The sequence below is a fragment of the Sinocyclocheilus grahami genome, unplaced genomic scaffold (genome assembly GCF_001515645.1).
Source record: "Sinocyclocheilus grahami isolate Dianchi unplaced genomic scaffold, SAMN03320097.WGS_v1.1 scaffold178.1, whole genome shotgun sequence".
In the NCBI taxonomy this organism is placed as follows: domain Eukaryota; kingdom Metazoa; phylum Chordata; class Actinopteri; order Cypriniformes; family Cyprinidae; genus Sinocyclocheilus; species Sinocyclocheilus grahami.
In genome coordinates this window covers 2514344-2529850 of record NW_015505357.1, presented here as the reverse complement: position 1 = coordinate 2529850, position 15507 = coordinate 2514344, and the positions used below count along the sequence as shown (strand labels likewise).

The window sequence follows — 15507 nt, the reverse complement described above, 5'->3', positions numbered from 1 at the left end:
AAGAAATTGAAGCAAAATTGTTTAACATGGTGGAAATGACACAACTAAGGGAGCTGTATTATTTTACTTTATTTAACACAGCTTATTTTGCTCTTTATTTATTTATTTATTATTGATCACAGTTTTACACTCTCACACACACACACACACACGCACACACGCACGCACGCTGTTAAATGTCAAAATACTTTCCAAAAGTTTCAAAGTTGCACATATATATGATGTTTTAATAAAATAAAAAAATAAAAAATAAAAATAACAATCAACCCCTGGGATATTTAAGTGCCTGAAGTTGAAGAAACATGCATATACGGCATGCCAGTGACGCCCAGCACAAATCAATACAGCGTGCACTCAGCATTGTAAAAAAATACAATCATGCACTCTGATCAGGGAGCAAGTCGATGCTGCTACATCGTACAGACTGATCAGGTATCGGCTTCACGGACTGGTGGCCAGATTAAATGACATAATAAAAACAGAGCCCACTGACTGGCCCTCAAATGAAGTAAATATGAAACTGACATGAGAATTCAAATCTGAGTTGAAAGCACGTGGGGGCGGGCACACTGCAATCGATGTTTGGTTGATATCGAGTGTTCGCATCATCAGGGATAAGTGTCGGAACGCATGCGAAGCAGACTACGTGATTGTGGGCGTGATGTGGCTTCCTGCGGTGAGTCTGACAGGCTCGGCAGACAGCGTTCACAGCTGTTCACAGCGCACATTATGCCCTCTCAATCACACTGACTGGAGGACTTTCACTTCTAAGGCAATTAAAGTTGGGAAGCAAGTTTGGATGCTCAATCACTGCTGCTGCATGGTGCAAGTTTGGCTGGTGGGCTTCGGAAATTAGCAGGCAGATGCTGTTATTATACTATTTTGCGGACGAAAAAGCACCTTTCTCCACTGACAGCCATTCAAAAGTAGCCATGTAAAGGTGCAGTCACATTTACCTTGAAAATGCAGTCATTAATATAGGAATCCATGTAATTGGAAATTTTGTGAGGGCGCAGGATTCCTACATTTCGTAAAAGGTTTAATTTGGTCACATGAATTTGCTGAGCAACAGAAAGTTGATTTGAAAGTGCTTCATCTATTGCTACACCATTGACAATAAATAATGGACGTTTTTGCTTGCGAAATTTCACTAATGTGACCTCAAACCTAACACAAGTTTGTGCACATACTTTGAAATAAGCTTTGATACATAAAAACTCACATAAAAAATGGATAAGATAATCTTCAGCAAGCTTTGGTGTCTTAATGTGTACAAATTTTGTACAAAACGACCAGACAGAACTGTTAAAAAACAGATACGTGGCCTCCCGTTTCCATTTGTGGGTTTGATGGGGTCCAATGGCGCATTCTCCATTTCCTCGTGACACCCCTTCGCCACGCCATACAAATGAATCCACTCCAACTCGGCTCGGCTTCGTCCCGCTCGGATTAAACTGCTGTCAGAAGAGAGAAGGGCTGACAAATCTCCCTCCTACAGCAGGCAGCACGCCGCGCATTTCAATTACCACACATTTCCCCCTCGCACCGTCTGTACCCACCTTAGCAGCAAAGAGAGGCGCTGTGGAGACATACTCCACCTGAACGCAGACACTACACGCTATTTATACACCCTTACAACACGATGGCATAAATGCTTGAAAGCCAAACGTTCAGAATGCCTGTATACAATAAGTTCAGGGTTAGTTATAATGCAACGTAGAATCGCATATCACATTCTGTTGAACTGGACATGGTGAACGTTGATGTCTGTTTCTCTCAAGAATAAATATAGCTGGATACAGTGATACAGTGCTCACAGCAGGGTTATTATAGTCAACTAAAATGAAAACCATTAAAAAACATTTTTGTTACTTAAACTTTGACTGAAATAAAATAAAATGTGTAGCGAATCAGCTCATGGGGAAATATGAATAATTAATCATAACTAGTTATAATTCATTATAAATATTTAGATCCGCTGTAGATATTTACTTGACCTCTCAGGGTCAACTGTCTGTCAATTCTAAGAACGTTAATTTCCTGGTTAAGGGAAATAACTTTCTTACTGTACAACTCTACACAGAGCCTGTAGCATAAATCTGCATGATTAGGGACTCCAGTTATGAGCAAAAAATCAACAACGTCAAGTGTGATACAAGTAAGACTTTATTAACTACATAAACACTTAAACTAGTCTAACATACTACATAAACACTGAAACTAGTCTAACATACACATACACACGCACACACACACACATACACAAACAGTTGGTATAGGAAAGGGTTAAAGCTTAAGCAGTAAAGAGGAGAGAAATAAGGAATGAAGTTACGGAACCATTTGCATATTCAGCAGATTTACAGCCTGAAGGGAACATCAGATTCTTAGTTCAAACACACCTTTGTAAAAAGGTGCAAATGATACCTAATGTATCAATTAATAAGACTAAGTTTGAATACTTGCACGTCTCGTCTGTCTGAAAGAGAGGTTTGATGCAATCTGAAGGTTCAAGTTGATCTTTGCTGAAGTTGGTTGATGAAAAAGAACCAGTTTGAGTCAGAGAATCTTGGTGAATGGAAAAGTCAAGGCCGAAGCCTGGCACGAACTTAAGGTGTCCTGGAGCATTGTTGCTCACATCTTCTCAGAACCTAACAGAACCACCGACTCCTGAGCGGGTCACTGATGTGAGGCCTTTAAGGTCTGAGAAGATTCACGCCTCTCAAGATGAGCTTGTCCAATGGGAAAGGCCGGAATCCCAAGTGGGAATTTGGAAATACTGGGGAGTTTATGACCCTTTGTGTGGAAGCATGGTAATTTGCATATGGAATTTGAATCGAAATTACTAAAGATTCTCAGGACACCAATATATTGCCTATGTACCAACATATAATACACGCTCGTTTAGATCATCAGAAGGCGAATTCATAGATACTAAACATGGTAGGATTACATATAGGCAAGATGACAGGAATGGGTTCCATCATAAGCATGCATAAAATAGTCTAAAAATATCAAAGACAACATACACAATGACATGAAGGATATGTGTGATACTTGCACGTCTCGTCTGTCTGAAAGAGAGGTTTGATGCAATCTGAAGGTTCAAGTTGATCTTTGCTGAAGTTGGTTGATGAAAAAGAACCAGTTTGAGTCAGAGAATCTTGGTGAATGGAAAAGTCAAGGCCGAAGCCTGGCACGAACTTAAGGTGTCCTGGAGCATTGTTGCTCACATCTTCTCAGAACCTAACAGAACCACCGACTCCTGAGCGGGTCACTGATGTGAGGCCTTTAAGGTCTGAGAAGATTCACGCCTCTCAAGATGAGCTTGTCCAATGGGAAAGGCCGGAATCCCAAGTGGGAATTTGGAAATACTGGGGAGTTTATGACCCTTTGTGTGGAAGCATGGTAATTTGCATATGGAATTTGAATCGAAATTACTAAAGATTCTCAGGACACCAATATATTGCCTATGTACCAACATATAATACACGCTCGTTTAGATCATCAGAAGGCGAATTGTTAAATAAGACAAATATCATTTATGTATTTAATCCCATTTTATTAACCAACGTCTTTGCTACTGATCCTCAATGATCCAATTCAACCATACTAAGCAAAAATGACACATTTGTGTTTCATTTTTGTTATTGCTGAATAGTGTTGAACTTTCTTCTCCGGTGTCATATTCTTCATGCAATTTGTTTGAGCTGCACCCTCTACTGTACAGATATGAATTTACATTTCCTTCAGCCTGAGGTGTATTCATTTAACTTTTGTTGTGAAAAGGGCTTTTACATTTATAAAAGAATAACTTTTTTATATTAAAAACAAACAAGAAAGCCCTGCCCAGATTTAAAAAGTAACTCAAAAGTAACGTAACACATTACTTTCCATAAAAAATAACTAAGTAGCATAATTAGTTACTTTTTTAGGGGGTAACGCAATATTGTAATGCATTACTTTTTAAAAGTAGCTTTCCCCAACACTGGAAATGACACTTTCACCTTTTAACCCAATTTCTTTTTTTAATGGCTGGTCAAAAAAGTTTAGACAAAAAAGCTGAGTGCAGCCATTTTTCTGCATGTCCTAGCAAAAACTACTACTACAAATCATCACGTTTTAGCTCCTCTAGCTGAAAATTTCCCCCAGGAGGTTTAATATTAATGATGAAATCCTGGCTTAAGGATATTTACAGACAGGGTTAATGACACAATCGCAGGGATAAACACAAACACATGCTGAAAAATGGGACCTACTGCAGACAGAACAACCCAGGTCTGTCTGGACTCTAATTTGGGCTTGTTTCTGCTTCACAAGAGCCCTGGTCACTGCTGACAACCAGCCCTTCAGATAGAAATGTTTCCCTGCCATTGTTAAGATGTTTCTGTCAGATAAGACGGACTCAATAGAGCATAAAGGAGAAGGCCATGACCAACCCTGCCTTTCATACTTAGCCCTGATTGGTCGCTTTACGCTTGTGACATCAAAGTCGTGTTCATTGGATCCTGTGTGTGTTTAATGGACTCAATCCTGCTGTGCTTTAAAGTGAACTGGATGAAAACCTGAGGTGTTTTTTTCCCCTTGAAACAGCTTCTCAGTATGTGTAATGTAGGACATTATCTTTTCAAGCTCTTGCTATTTTGAGAAAGATTAAAGATAAACTAAACCAGTTTTTTCCATTCTAATCTCAGACACACTTGCACAGCATGAATTCATCGGAGTTTTAAAGCTCTACAGTCACTCACTGTTCAGCAATAATGTAGCCGTTCTCCTGTGGGGTGCACTGGACTCCTGCTACCTGCACATTGTTGACCATGTCTGAGAAGGACAAGCCCAGGTTCACACCACGGATGGTCACTCTGGTGCCCCCTTCTGGTGGTCCGGCCACTGGGGTCACCTGAAACAAGAGAGGAAGAGACATTCAGTAATTGATTCATTTAGTGAATCATTCAATCAGTCATTGTTTTGGAAAAACTTGAATATTTTGCAATAAAGTAAAGATATATTACCACCATTCGCAAGTTTGGGGTTGATAATTTTTTTTTTCAAATATGTTTCTTATGCTTACCAAGGCTGTATTTATTTGATAAGAAAATACAACAAAACAGCAATACTGTGAAATATTATTCTACTTTAAAATAACGGTATCACTTTATTTTAAGGTGTCCTTATTACACATTTTAGATGTACTTACTATTATAATAACAATTAATTATGCATAATTACATGCAAGTAACCCTAAACCAAACCCTAATCCTAAACCTACCCATATAGTATGTACATGTAGTTAATTAATATTACTCAGTACTTAAATGTATAAGTACACTTTAACAAGGACACCTTGAAATAAAGTGTAACCAAAATAACTTTTCTATCTTAATGTATACATTTTTTTTCCTGTAATAGCAAAGCTGAATGTTCAGTAGCCATTATGCTAGTTTTCAATGTCACATGATACTTCTGAAATCTTTTGAATTGGTATTAAAAAAACTTTTTAGTATAAATGTTGAAAATAGCTGTAATAGCAGCTTCATATTTTTTTGTAGAAAGTGTGATACTTTTTTCAGTATCCTGAATAGAAAGTTCAAAGTAACAGCATTTATTTAAAATACATAACGTATGTACTGTCACTTTTAATCAATTTAATGCATCTGTGGTAAACAAAAATATTAATTTTAATACTTTCTTACTTTTTTGAATGCTATAGTGTAAATATAACTAAATGATGGCAGAAGTTTCATTTTTGTGTGAACTAACACTTTTTCAAAATTGAACACTTGAAATGTTTAATTTTCAAGTGTCAAGAACACAAAAACATCAGGAAAGACACAAATATATATTTGCATAACACAGAGACATAATTAAGAAATTTAACACGCATAAGCCTTAACTAGTTAAAGGTCTCCAAATGGACCTTTTAAGAGGAAGCCTTTTAAAGATAACTGTCTCTTGCATTGTGTTTCACTTTAATAGCACTAAATTAGATATCAGTAAAACTCATTGTGGCAACTTCCTTTATAAAATATTATAAAAAATTATTTGATAAATATAAAAAAATAAAATTAAATAAAATATAATAAAATTAAATATAATATAAAAAATTTTTAAATTATAACTAGGACATCATCTACATTGTGAGGTTATGTATCTGAAACATTTATGCATACTGCATAGTATTAATATTTAAAACTAGTATGCAGTATATAATTTACATCACAGAAAGCAGTACCACTATTCAACGCCAAACATATTCACATCTTCTTTACAGATTACATAGATATATCCTTACAGATGTATCCTTATTTTTTATGCCCTAAATAATAAAACAATCAAGTAAATAAATGAAAGCATGGTGGTATACACTGGCGGCAGTGCTTTCATCTGTAGATTAAATCTCATCAGCTCATGTGATAATAGTCTAGGCGTCAGATTCCAGCTTCACCCCGAGCGAGGTGCTGTTCTGACTAGCCATTACAGACATCAAATGGGCTTTATTCATAGAGCATAAATATCTCCTCGCACTGACTCAATACTTCAAAGTCTCGTCCGCCCACTCGGAGGAGAAAGCAAAGCCTTGTTTGACCCAGCAGACGGCATCCTCCGCCACACAGTTACTGGTTCCAGAGCTACAATTTGTGCCCGACTGCAATTTCACCATCATTACAAAAGTGAGTGTCTGGATTCCGGCTGTGGAATGAGAACGTGAACTTCTTGAGAAGATCTTCAGAGTTCTCACGGGTTGTTTGGCTTTGAGTTATATGGACACATGCACACAGACACGGGTCAGTGTCATGTCTTAAGAGTGACTCAGGGACAAACAGGAAGTTGCTTCATTCTTAATGCATGCTTTTTTAAAGCAGTAGCCCTGCCTGGATGCTCCTTACCCAACATGCACCTGGGCAGCGTCGGCGCCACGGGGGGGCCTGAGGGGGCCCGGCCCGGTAACCTCGGTCACTGTGCCCCCTCACCTCTGGTGCTGTCTCCGTAGTGGGCGCCCTGATTTTAGTCGGTGAGGCAAGGTACTGCCATGGGAAGGTCTCCCAGGCTGTTAAATACACAGATTAAAAGCTAAATGTTTAATTTCGGTTCGTTCTTAGCAAAAAATATATATTTTTTCCGTTCAGGTTATGCAGAGCGAAATAAGAACGGTGCTGCATTTAGAAAGAATTCTTATTAACTTTGCTATTATTCTTGAATTTTCAAACTGCTAACACTTTGCAGTTTCGAATTATGCCTTTACTGTATGACCAAAAATTACGGAGTAGTCTATTTGATGTTTCAGCTGTTTGATCGCGCCGGCGCCTCACGCGCACACTAAGCTACTGCATTCATTGGAAACAGTGCAGCCATTCACCATGCCGTTCGGCATGAGACCCGGTCCACTGTAGCATATTTTTGCTCATTATGATATTTTTCCATCGATACTGGAACGCGCGTGACCTACAAAGCCTATTTTACCTAATAAGGCTAATAGTTTAGCTTCGGCTACATCGCGAATATGGACACATTTAGATTTGTGCCTGAGAGAGGTAAGCCCAACTTTACCTTACGTTTCTTTATAAATTAATTTGTTTTGGCATGTTTATTGCTAAGCATATATTATTATATACTGCAATTATATTTATCCATTAGAATTATATATATTTAAATTCTTATTCTGTTCTGATACGGTTACATTTAAAGGATTTGTTGTAAAGTGAGGGGAACTAAAATATCCTATAGTGTTCATAATGTTGGTACATTATAACATTATTAGGCCTGCCGTTATTATTTCTAAAAATGCAACTTATACGAAATGTATCTTTTTAAAAATTTTCCTCAAAAAAAAAAAAAAAATTATGACTTGTTTCTTGCTGCATAAACTGCACACTAAACACTTTATTTGCTCTTAAATGTCCCCGTGGTTGGCTGCAATAAAGCCTGAAAAGAGGGCCTTGGTTTTGAACTTCGGCCAAGCAAGCGAGTGTTTAAGCAAGGAAAGAAAGGAACGAGGGACTTGAAAGTGGTGCATCCGGTTTAAAATTGGAGTTTGTGGTTGAGTGAGTCGAGCTGAATGCTCTTCTGTAAATAGACATGTGACTTTGTGGAAAGGATGTGTCGTACTAGACAAGCGGTGTAGCTCTGATGGGAGAGAAGGTTCTATCAGGCTCAATATCATTTATTCATGATGATTTTCATCATGGACGGTCTCTCTCGGTGTGTCGGGGTGTGTGTACCTGTGTGTGTATATAGGCCATATTTCCTGAGGCTTTGGTCCATGTTTTGAAACAAACTCATGGCTGGTTGCAACTGCATTTCTAAGTGGCCCATGACAAAAATAATTTAAAATAAAATATTAAAAAAATACTAAATTAATGAAAAATAGTAAAATAATGTTTTATGTAGTCTAGTCTATATATATTGTATATGTAATTTTACATGTTGTATTTATAAAAATAAATAATCAGTAATAGTCAATTACTCAAAAACAACTCAAAACCAAAACATCAATACTGATATAAAAGTAAAAAAAAATCAGTCTGTGAAGCACAAACGGACACCATCCTTTTCCGTGACTGAGCTACTAAGGAGAGGCTCAGAGACCATCTGAAGCAAAGAGCCAAGTCAAGACCAGCTTCAAGTGCCTGACTTTCCTCCACATTCATTTGATGCCGAACCCTCGGCTTTCACGGAGGACTTAAGCCTCATTAATATTAATAAGTCTTTAGAGGAGGGATAGAGTGCTGCATAATAGAAGCATTAATCATTCATGACTGTCATTTTCTTGTAGGCAGATCTCGCTAATGTCTATGTATTTGCACAAATCAGCTTACGAATGTCTATATTCAGACAAAAACACAGAAAATAACATAACTAAATTAAGAACAAAAGACAATCGTGGAAACGACTGCTTTAAATGACATTTTTACATTTATGTGCGTTAGTGAGACTGAGAGAAGAGAAAATGGAAATGAACAACTTGGAGAGAACAGATTAAAAATGGATGAATTAAAAATATTCATACTAATTTTCTTTGAAGGAACTGCTCCACTGCTTTGTAATGTGGTCTTGGCAATTGCATGTGTCTGAAACACGAAATGCAGGGCTCGATTTTCATTGGTGGGTGTAAAAGGGTTTTGGGTCTTCAACCTTTAATCAGGGACACTATATTTTATATAAATACTACATATTTCATAAAATTGAGTGCTGTGTTTTAAGACTGGCCTATAAGAGCATACACATAGTAGCATATTAATGTCTTCACATACTTTGCATTGCAAAGCCATTAAAATAATCAATATTGATGTAGAGAGCCATATACTGTAAGTGTAGTACTAGTATATTTAAATTTTACATTTTTATGACAGAGGGATGATTAAACATTTAGCATTTACAGTAAGTTAATTTCTTAACTTCAGCTTTAGTAAACAAAATCTAGTATTTTTAGACATATAAAGACATTTTAAACATTTTCACAAAAAATGGCAGAGCCAAATAAACAAGTATTTAAAATAAAAAATAAACGTAAAAAATAAAATAAAACACAAAACAGTGATAATTAACAAAATAAATAAATGACAAAGTTAGCATTAATTAAATAAAAGCCCTCAGTTAAAGGTAGAAGCAAAACTGTGCAACAAACACAAATACACACACACAAAGAACAGGATGTGTATGTTTCAATACACCAATAATGTTATTTCTAACACTCTCCGTCAACAAAAAAACAGAAGCTGTTCATAACCTTAATTTACCCATTCATCCTAAATGAAAACAGACAACAGGAAGCCATAACCCTTACTTTTTAATTGGTTGGTGTGCACATGGGGCAACAGCTTGTGATATGCAGACTGCAAACAGCCACATGAATCAATGAATTCCATGAATCAGGTAGTTTAAACACAGAGCACTGGTGCGTTACCTAAACTAATTAAACACCATGTCTTCCCTCAGTCTCCCAGCAGACACACACACACACACACACACACCTCTCACAGTATGCCACCAACGTTCCAACATTGTGTTAATTACAAGAAAACGTGAGATATTGGCAGCTAGAATGAGTATGATTGACGACGAGAGTGGCAGAGGAGCTGAGAGAGAGAGACATTACTCGCGATACACATAGCTCACCTTTCTCTGAGAGTCTATGAATAGCAGCATCAACAAAGAGCTCAGTCAGACTACAGAGTAGAAATATGAGCTGATGGAGACTCTTCCACACAACTCTTGTGATGTGTGTGTTCATTTGTCTGAGTTATGAATGATGTTCAATACATATTTGTAATTGTATACTTTCATCAGAATAGCATTTTTTTTATAAAATGTATAAAAAAGTTTACAAGTTAAAGGTTTATACATGAAAAAGTTTGGGGTCAAAATGAAGCGCTGTGAATCGTATTTTTGTTAAGAAAAACGTATGCAATGGAAACATAATTTTTGTATAAATAAAAAATACTTAAATTATATTTATATATAAATTTTGTGTGTACACACACACACACACACACACACAATTTTACAGATCCCTAGAACACTTCACTCTGATTGGTCAGTTGTGGCATTCAGCATTCAAATATTTTTGGAAAATGGCCAGCTGACTCTACATGATCTCTTAGATATATTTCTGCCATATGTGCCCTAAATGAAATCAAGTATTACAGAAAAACAGAATGAGTCCTGTATAGTACATGTGACCCACCTCAGTGATTCGAGGGTTGGTGCACTTGACATTCGTGCTGGCGAGGTGAAGCCAACGGCTGGTGTAGGGGTTGGACATGGGACAGTGCTGGCGTAGGGTACAGCGGCCCTCCATACTGCACCAACCACACTGGAACTTTCTCTCGGCCTTCAAACACACGCCGCAGCTGTCCCTCTGAGCGCCACACTTATACAGGTGCACTGTGGGATACATGTGGAAATTAGTAAAGTGTTTTTAAATGAATGCTGCAATAAGGATTTTATTTGGTGTAAAGGTTTTTATAAAGTTTTCTGACTTAGGTTGACCTATCTGACAGTTTAGTAGAGCTATTGATCATAAACGTATGAAGACTGATGAAATCATGAAGCTCAGCACAACCGTGATGCTTAAGAGGTTTTGCTGAGCATGAGAAAAGTAGCTTCAGACTTTCATTTTTTTTATAAAAACATGGAATGAATAATAATCAGTCCAATCAATCACCTCAACTTTTATTTAGGGCAGAAAGATTCTAGGAGGGTTAGACAGGTTATAGAGTTTTGGTTTAAAAACACATTATTACCTTTGATGTTCTCAGGATTGTCAATGATGAAGTTTCCATTCCACACCACTGAGAAATCCACCGGCAGCTCACTGATCCTCATCCCTTCATACAGATACTGCAGAGAGACGGAGAGATGGAAAGAGCTTGCAACATTTTCCTGACAGTGCAAACGCTGAGATAATGTAAAGTTTATACATTTTTTTATTGGATTTACTCTTTGCCTGTGTCAGTTATTAATTACAACATGCAGCCAAACAGTGAACGAATAAACGGCAAAGTACACAAGCAAATAAGATGAGAGAGAAAAAGAGAGCGAAAGAGAGGTAGTTTGACTGTATTAGTGCTCTTATTGAGTTACTCCAGACTTGCATCATCAGTCTGAGGAATAAGGAAGACTTTCAACACTCCTATTTTCTACAGCTTGGACACTGAGTTCTAATTGCCTTCATCTCTACTTACATTGTGTGTGTGTGTGTGTGTTCGTTTGAAAGATAATGACTGAAAGAGAGTGAAAGGTGGTGGTAGAAATGCAAAATATATCTTGGCTGTGCTCATTTCCCGATTCTGTGCAATATAACATCACAAACAGGTAACCAGTGTTTAATTAGCTAAAAACTGTAAAATTTAAGCATTAATTGCTCTCTTTCATAGCTTAGATTATAGTAGATACATTTAATGCACTGTAAGTATCCACTTTGTTTTTCCTTAGGAGAAACAAATGAGGCAACTGCTGCTGTACAGTAAGAGTATAGTGTTTTAAAATAATGTAAATAGTGTAGCTCAGATAGTTTAGGTTTAGAAAGAATCCGATGACTTAATATCTTGGCAAATATGAGCTCAATTTGAGACTTTTGAGATCTCTTCTGAAACTCAGGATTTTTTCTCACAGCTTGTAGCTACAAAACCAATCTCGTAAGTATAGCTCAGATAATTTGGTCTTGGAAGAATTTTATGAAAAAATGAGTAAGGTAATGCCGAGATCCTCAATTACTTGAAGTTTCAATTATACACTAGATGCTGTATCCTAGCAAATCTGAGCACAGTTTGACACACTGTTGAGATCTCTTATGAAACTCTGGACTCGTTCTCACGAGAGAACAGCAGAAGACTTAATGATAAGTCTCAGTTTGTTTTCAAGAAAATCTTATTGATGTCTAAAGCCTGGCTCACACTACAGGATTTTTGGCCCGATTTAGCCCGATTTCCCCCTTCCGAGAATCGGAGCAAAAATCTTGTCGAGCCCCTCGATCGCTCCCGATGTTCGGCGCGGATTATCTGATAATGTGAGGCGTTCACCGATCGAATCTTATACCTCCCGATCTGCTCGCACACAAATCGGGGCCGCCCTGATAATATCAAACATGATTGATATTTAGGATTGAAATCGGGATGATGACGGCTATATGATTACGTCAGTACTTTCACGATAGCCAATGCGCGACCGCAAAACAGCTGCTGTACGGCTCCATCGGATAGTGGAGACGGAGGAAACTGCTTCTTGATGTAGTAGTAACACGACTGTCTGTATAATGTGTCGAAAACGTATCACAACCGTAAGGAGAAAGAGAAGAGCTGGAGTGAAATCGCCTCAGTTTTGAACGTGTACGGGGGTGGCGGGGGAGTCACGAACAGGTCTGGGGGCTTTACTCAAGTTAAAACACTTTCATCATCCTCATGAATGTATGCTGGTTTACCTAATGGCTGCAACACACACCAGTTTTTGTTCTGTGCTGATCACAATCGAATCCTTTCATTATAACATACAGTGTTTACACGACAATGTTAATAATATATTAATTGCACAGTGTGAGAGTCATTGGTCATAACAGAACTTTGTGAGATCACGATGAACTAAGAGTGACAGTTTTTATACCTGTTTGCCATTGTTCGACCCTGCCTGTTACGACCACGTCTCTGTCTTCTATTCAAATAAAAGCTTGCAGATGGATCCACACGCCTCACGTCTCTGTTGCCCCGTTACATCACTAATGTCAGAAGCACCCTCAGTGACTATTTCTGGTTGGTACGCTTTTATTGTATAGCCTACAAAAACAACTAAATACAAATGCACTAAATAAAATTATTTCATAAATGCATATTTACAAACAATGTATAGTTAAAAGCACACGTCCAGTTTTGTATGAGTGAAGGAAACCCGTTTGCAGAGTCTTGCGGTGAGATTCTTGCTCACACATTACATGGATCGCGTAACATTATACGCTCTCGAACTTTTGTCATTAAGATCACGCTATAGAAACCGCTTAAAATTAAGTATAAAGAAGAGAAGAAAGCGGCCCTAGGCAGCTGCTTACACAGGATCCGCCACTGCCAGATGCCGTTAGACATTTACTAAAAACAAGCATATCGCAAGATATCTGGTAGGGGGGGCACCTGAGGTGGCCAGCCAGATTTCAGAGGGGGCCGGTGCCACCCCTGGCCACCACGTAGACACGCCCCTGGTCACGAGGCGATCACGTGAGGCGCTCCCTCTGGCATGATAATCTTAATAATATCTTGTAGTGTGTGATGCGCCATGATGTTCAAATTTTGTAGTGTGTGCATGTTTAAGATTTGAGAGAAGATAATCTGCAAAGATTCTCCTTATGTGTGTGCTGCAACCAGATTTCATAATCGGTTAGGATTTTAAAACTCCTGTAGTGTGAGCAAGGCTTAAGAGAAATAACTGAGATTTCATTATGATCTTTGCCATGCAAACCCAAACACATACCGAGCTGTTCTGGCACTGCACACTGGAGCTGTTGAATCTGAGCGCCGTGACTCTGTGAGTGACTCCTTGTATGTGTAACACACACTCGTAGCCGCGCTGACCCGACTGAGGTTGTGGAAGGTTACGGGCTTTCAGTGTGATGGGCTTCACCTCCCCAGCCGGGATCAGGATCTCCTCAGAGCGGACCAGTTGAGGACAGTCCTAAAGGAGTGAGAGGTGAAAAGGTAGTCAAGACAAACACATGCACATGCATAAAAATCCTAAACCATTCGAGTAGAAAACATGAAATCTGAATTGATAGTCTTAAAGAAACATACAGTGTACAAAGAAATGCTTCACACATGCTCCCCATGCTCACATACACACACAGTGAAACCTTAGGTGCTCTTTAAAAGCATGTTGATGTGTTACTCTCTAAAAGCTGTGTGTGGAGATGATGTACGCTAGTAGGTCAGCCTGTGAGAGGCATCCCTAAGTAAGACCAGAAACATGGAAACAACTCTATGTAAGCAGGCATGCGCATTGCAGGCATACACTCCTGTTGGAAAATAAAAGAAAATTAAAAAAAAAAAAAATAATAATAAAAAAAAAAAAAAAATAATAATAAAACAATAAAAAAAATACAAAGGCATTAATTAAATAAATGCTGCATCTTTCAGTTAAGTACAACTTAATTTGTGCAAAAAATCAATATATATATATATAGTATATATATACACGTGTGTGTGTGTGTGTGTATATACAGTTTAGCAAATGGCTGCAATATAACAAAGAGTGAAAAATTTAAGGGGGTCTGAATACTTTCCGTACCCACTGTATATATAATATATTATATATAAATTGTCAGAATTTTTTAATATCTTGAGAAAATACAATAAAATAAATGAGTGCTATTTAACAAAAATAAATAAATTACGAAGGCAACATTAATTAAAAATGTTGCATCTTTCACTTAAAAGAATAACTTAATTTGTGCAAATATGTTGTTTCATTTATATACACTTAAAGATGTTAATGAAATATTTTTTAATTAAAATTAATACAAAAATAAATGTTTTGTTTTGTTTTATTTATATATGAAAATTGTATTAATTTTAAAGTTAAAATAAATAAATAAATAAATAACGTATTATTTATAAACCACTATTGCCCTTGAAGATGTCCACATAACCTTTTTGTTATATTTAGCTAACTTCTAGGACAGCAATTTTCTCCCTAAAGTATAAGGTTAAAAAAACACACAGAGATACACAAACATACACTTATGCAAGCCTGAACACATGAAAATGCACATGTACACACACACACACCATGAGTGATGGTGCACCGTAAGGATTTTTTTGCCTGTGTAAGTGTGTGTGTTTATTTTGTGCATATGTATGTGCCTGCGTATGTGTGTGCTGTGAGGGAGAATATTCCGGATATCGACTGCTAATTGCTCGCTGTGAGAGGGTGAGCAAGTGTGTTTACCACCTGACAGGGTGTAATGTAGCACATTGATCAGCTGAACACCTGCAAATGCACACACACACACACACACACACACACACTCTCTCT

At 37.6% G+C, this 15507-nt stretch overlaps 1 protein-coding gene across 1 annotated transcript in view; it reads right to left on the bottom strand.

Annotated features, from left to right (window-relative positions):
• The window catches only part of plxna2 (plexin A2), a 223271-nt gene that overhangs the window by 59848 nt on the left and 147916 nt on the right, over nucleotides 1–15507 (bottom strand). Inside the window, exons 11-14 of the mRNA XM_016283942.1 lie at nucleotides 13951–14151; nucleotides 11241–11337; nucleotides 10682–10881; nucleotides 4746–4897 (exon numbers count right to left, since the gene is read on the bottom strand). Coding sequence (XP_016139428.1) covers nucleotides 4746–4897; nucleotides 10682–10881; nucleotides 11241–11337; nucleotides 13951–14151 — 650 coding nt within the window. The remainder of the gene's footprint in view (nucleotides 1–4745; nucleotides 4898–10681; nucleotides 10882–11240; nucleotides 11338–13950; nucleotides 14152–15507) is intronic.